The 5,367-nt window shown below is 32.4% G+C and overlaps 1 protein-coding gene across 12 annotated transcripts in view; it reads right to left on the bottom strand.

Annotated features, from left to right (window-relative positions):
- Positions 1–258: 258 nt before the first annotated feature.
- The window catches only part of FOXP2 (forkhead box P2), a 476,937-nt gene continuing 471,828 nt past the window's right edge, over positions 259–5,367 (bottom strand). For 9 of the 12 annotated variants that reach the window (XM_069764830.1, XM_069764826.1, XM_069764821.1 and 6 more), the window contains exon 17: positions 259–4,326. In XM_069764830.1, the coding sequence (XP_069620931.1) occupies positions 4,182–4,326 (145 nt within the window). In that variant the 3' untranslated portion in view covers positions 259–4,181. The remainder of the gene's footprint in view (positions 4,327–5,367) is intronic. The other 3 variants (XM_069764818.1, XM_069764819.1, XM_069764820.1) reach the window with 1 other exon arrangement.

The raw sequence follows: 5,367 nt of genomic DNA, 5'->3' as shown, positions 1-5,367 counted from the left end.
CAGCCGTAGCTCAACACGGGACATTTATTCCAACAATAAAATCCAAGTGATGCAATGTTATTCATTTTCTGCTCAACCATAACATCTGATAATTGCTAAACTATCATTGACTATACTCACTGCTCTTCTTTACACAAACACTTTTGGACTGAAAACTTTATACAATACATGTGGTATAATCTGTAAACATACAGTAACAATATAGGGAGCTGAACTGTAAGGAATATCAATCTAATAATAATAATTTGGTCAAAAGAATTAGATATTTTATTTTATTCCAGAAATGTAGGCAAATGAATGAAATGGTTTCATATACATGTTTACATCCAACAGTTCAGAAATATTGTTTATACATATAGTAAAAATGTACATCCTTTTACCAAACCAGATCTCATTGGTGAAAGATTCTAAATTATATGAACAAATATACCAATGATCCCAAAGCATAAGACATAGTATATTAACTACAAGTACAAAAAAACAAGATTAACAAAAAAAAATAACAGAAATAAAAAATGGTAATTTTCATACTTTAGCATGTCAAGTTTCTTTTCATATACGGATGTGAATACATTTGCAACAGCTTCAAGTGAATGTGACCAACGTCAACATAGTTTAAATATTTTTTTCAGTGGTACAGTAGATAAATATTCTACCTGTGCTTCCAAATACCTCGACTGAGATTATATAGAAATGGAGTTAAGGAGCTGTGGGTGTAAAATGAGTATGATTGCTTCCCCAAATGTCTTAAAAGTAAATTCACACTTAATTCTACCTAATACGTCTAACAGTCACAAGAAAATTGAATTGATGTTAGAATATAAGAAGTTTGTCATGATTCCCACCATATAGAATTTCATCCATATACTCACTATCTTGGTAACACTTCTTTCCAACATATAGTAAAGGCAGCCATTTTGTAAAATGAGCCAATGTCTATGGTTTAGGAATCAGATATAACTTTTTATTTGTTGTTCGTTAAGTTTTTCTATGCAATCTCGCAACCTAAAAAAATGGCAGCCTACACTTTGCATGGGCATTAAGTGCACCTAAAGCAATTGTGTTTATAATAATGGAAATATGTAAAACAAAAATCTGATAACTCCCTGGTGTTAGAGGTAGACAGTTTTCTTTCAAATCCTAGGTTTGGTCCTTTTATTTTATTCAGCAGTGAAAGCCATGAATACAAGAACAAATAATAGCTGTTAAAATTCAACCATGACTTCTAACATCAGAGAATTCAAGATATGAACACAGTACACAGTAATGAAAAAAGTATCAAAATTAGTTTACCTCAAAAAGATAAATAGACAGGTATATACCACCAATACATAAACAGATGTTTGTGCTACAGGTAAAATTAGCTGTATACAAAACATAATGGATCCCAATCATCATCATATGATAGAAGCAAGAATACATGAGCCATTTTAATTGTCAGACATTATGCTTTATAAGGTATGCACAGAAGTTCAAGCAATAAATACATACATTAGTTCAAAGCCTTACAACAGCTACGCAAAGCAGAGCGGGAAAGCGGGTTTGCTATTACTAGCAAGCAATGATAGAAGAGTAAAAATTAATGAAATGCATTAAAGCAACATTTTTCTTAGAAAAAAGTCTGGTCATTTATGGGTCCACCAACATTTTTACATAATATGCACAATTATCAAAATACAGACCAAGCATCTCAGAAAACCCCAAAAAACCTAACATCTAATTTCAAAGCAACTGCAGTTTTGGAGGTTTTTCTGGTATATGTGCAAGCAGCTATTTTTAATTGTATTTATACAAAACCCATGCAAAACTCTACAGGTATATGCATTCTGTGGCTGAGACTTCCTTTCAAAGTTTTGTAACTGAGGTATGCATACTTAAGCATTGTCGTCTTTGGCCACTTTCTTGATGGTGCAAGTATCACATTAATTTTTATACTACCAAGGTGGACACACATATGAAGACTAATTGCCCCATTTTCATAGTTAGTCTTTCCCTATTTATCATAATGATCAAGGGCGCTCTTTCCATAAGTAATGTGACATGTTCATCTGATGCTAGAAAACTGAGCTTTCTGCTGATATGACCGATAGACAAACACCATGAAAATAGCAGGTACTGTGATACTGTGACAATTAATGTTATCTGCTTTGTTTTTCCTTTGCTTCTAATTTTGTTTTGTGCAGAGGTAGAAGCTTTCAGAAAGCCTTTTGGGTAAGTGGGAAAACCCCTTTGAAAGCTGTTGTGTCCTTCTATTTGGCGTGATAGATGACTGTGTATATCTTTAAGTAATTCTCGCTGACTCCAGCGAAGAATAAATGATGAGCTTAGTTAGCAAGAACCAGTTCCATTATATGGAGCTGGTACATATGTTAAGCTCTAGCAGCCACCTTCTGTCAAAAACTGTTTGTAAAGCAATAACCATAAGTAGGTTATGAGGTCCCTCGGTTTGGGTAAAGTATTATCAAGACTTGGCACAGCACATAAAAAGCAACATGTAAAGTTTCTAGGTTTTAGAAAACACCTATGTTTTTACAACATAGCAAATCATTTTGACATTTTTGGGTTTGGATTTTCTGTTTGAAAACTAGCATTCCAACAAGTTGGTCAGTGCAAGTTTCTAGAAGGGGTGTATTGTTAGTGTTAGTATCCCGTATAAGCAGAGGCAGAATTCTATGTAACTTTGGTTTGACTGAAAATAAATACCATGGTTTACGATTGCTATATCTTTGATTTCAGTGTAAAACTTACCTAGCTCACTTTAAATCAATATGAAATTATTTTTTTTGGCTTTACTAGACCGTTTACGTTTGGTTCCTACATTTTTTTTATTTATTATAACTTAAGACTATAAAAATAGTACACAACAGATAGACCATACAGTACAAGACATTATAACAACATGTATTCACCACGAAAAAAAAAAAAAAAAAATAACAAATGACTGTATGGGAAGTAAAATTAAAATAAAACACAATGTTTATATATAACAATATGCAATCTGCATTTGTCAAGTACATATATATTTTGGTTGGTTGGTCATCCACATTTTGTTGCTATCAATCTTCCACTGGAGAGATTGTTCTCACCTTTGTCTTATGCAAAATCTTCATAGTATTTAGAGTGGCTTATGCCTCAGATGAAGAATACATTATTTCTCTTTCCTTATTTGTTTCTTTGTGTAGGGCTAAATAAAAAGATCCCAGAGGTCATCAGAAAACAGCAGGTAGTTCCTGGAACGGTTCCTTTGAATTAATTAAAGTTAGAGAAGACTGACCAAAGCAAGTGGCTGCTTCTGTCGTTGAGCTATTGGCCATTGTTAGAGTTGGCTTTGGTTTGCAGCTGTAGCCTTTGACTGTGGTTTCAGGTAGACAAAGCTTTATCACAAGGAGGTAAATAGTACAGTTGTAAGATATATGCAGATATGCAAATGTTTCTATGGCGTTCGCACATACAATGTTAGTTTAGGATTGCACTTTACAACTTAACACTAACAGCACAGACTGGAAGCCTAAAGGTTTTTGGATGTCGCAACAGTCTAATTACTGTGGTTTGTTATATCAAATTTATGTCATTTACAGTTGGTGGTACCAACATAAAAAAAGAAAACGAACGAAAAAAAACACAAAAACAAAAAAGAAATGTGCTTGTTTGATTTTGCTTTTCACTTGAGCTAAACAAGCAGCGTTACTAACTTTTGATCCTACTCCTGTGCAAATTAAAAACAATAACAACAATCTGAACTTGGCCAGGATTTGTTTCTAACATTATATCTACTGCATGTTTGAGATTCACATTGATGAAACTAACACTATTTTTGGCAGTATATGAGGCCTTTTTCTTTCTACAGAACATTGTATCCTCATATTCAGTCATTTTATGAACCCTTTTGAGCCATATTTTAAATGGGCAAAGCCATTATATAAAGAACAGTTTGTTTGTTTTGTTTGTTTTGTTTTTTTTCAAGAAAATCAGTTTTTGTCTTAAAAAAGAAGACAACAAGCAGTTTCCTTGTTGCATTTAATCCCAAAGGGCTGGTTTAACAAGTTCCTCTAGGACTGTCTCCGTAATCCATGCGTAATAAATAGTCACAGTAAAAATCTGTCAAATATTCATGGTTGTGGAGTGGTTGGGAAGGTCAGTGCTATGTCCCTTCATTTGAGGTCTTTTAAGTCTTTCTTTTTTTATTCCAGATCTTCAGACAACGGCTCTTCCTCAAGCTCTCTGTCTTCTTCCAACTCTGGACTATGGTTAGCTGTTGTTACCAATGACATTGGGCAGTCGTCGTCATCAGCCATCACTGGTTCTTCTTTTACATGTACAGAATGTCTGAAATGAGAAAAAGATTGTTGTATATAATAAATATCAATATTTTTATTTCAATGCAGTTTCATCTGAATTTCATCACATATTTTATTCTCAAGCATACAGACAACATAAATTGTACATTTATATAATATATATTCCATAAAGAATTTATAGCATTGCTTGGAAAAAAAAGCCAATTAAATAGATTTGTACGTCCTTAACATGTCCTCCAGGTAATAGAGATGTGACATGTAGGGTTAATTATTAAAACAAATACCTTAAAGAATACATATAGCTCAAAAATAACCTCTACCATATGAATAACAAAATGCTATGGACAATGTTGGATTTCCTTAAGATTTAGAATCTATATAGGTAAACGTTCTTCAAACATCATTAAATGATATCCATACGGTACGGTTTTTAGGCACATGTGCTACAGCCAAAGATGCAAGATTCTAATTTTCTTTTGATCTGTAATGTATGCATACGAGGACAGAATGTTTGAAACCTTATGTGTATTTGACAATACAAATGTATATTTATTCTAAAGAACAATTCACTAAAATGCCATTTTACCAGTTATTTTTGATTTTATTTTACACTTTTTGAAAATTATAATCTATATATTATTTCAGGATTTTTAAAAAAAAAATCATCATTGAAACACTTTTACCAAGTATTGATATGATATTTGTTGTAAAGGGCGCATTTACAGGAAAAAAAATTCTAGCAATGAAGATGTGTGTGCAGAAAAAAAAAATTCTTGCTGGATAATAAGTTTTATGCTTAAGGGAAACAATGAATTAAAACGATATATCATTTTAGTGTAATTTTAAATTTTAAAATCTTAGGTGTGATGATGTTGAGAAAGAATCTTCTATTAAAAATTGAGCCAAGTATTTTTTCATATTTTAGCCTTTATTTGTAGAAAGTGTTTATTTTAACCCTTCCCATTCATAGAATATGACATCGTTTTCAAATCAAATTGAAATTTCCCACCTCAGCTTCCACTGTATGCCTATGCTGGAGTTAGATAAGGACAATTCTGTTCATGTTTAT

Source organism: Ranitomeya imitator, chromosome 4 (assembly GCF_032444005.1).
Source record: "Ranitomeya imitator isolate aRanImi1 chromosome 4, aRanImi1.pri, whole genome shotgun sequence".
Lineage (NCBI taxonomy): Eukaryota > Metazoa > Chordata > Amphibia > Anura > Dendrobatidae > Ranitomeya > Ranitomeya imitator.
This window is presented reverse-complemented; position numbering and strand designations above follow the sequence as displayed.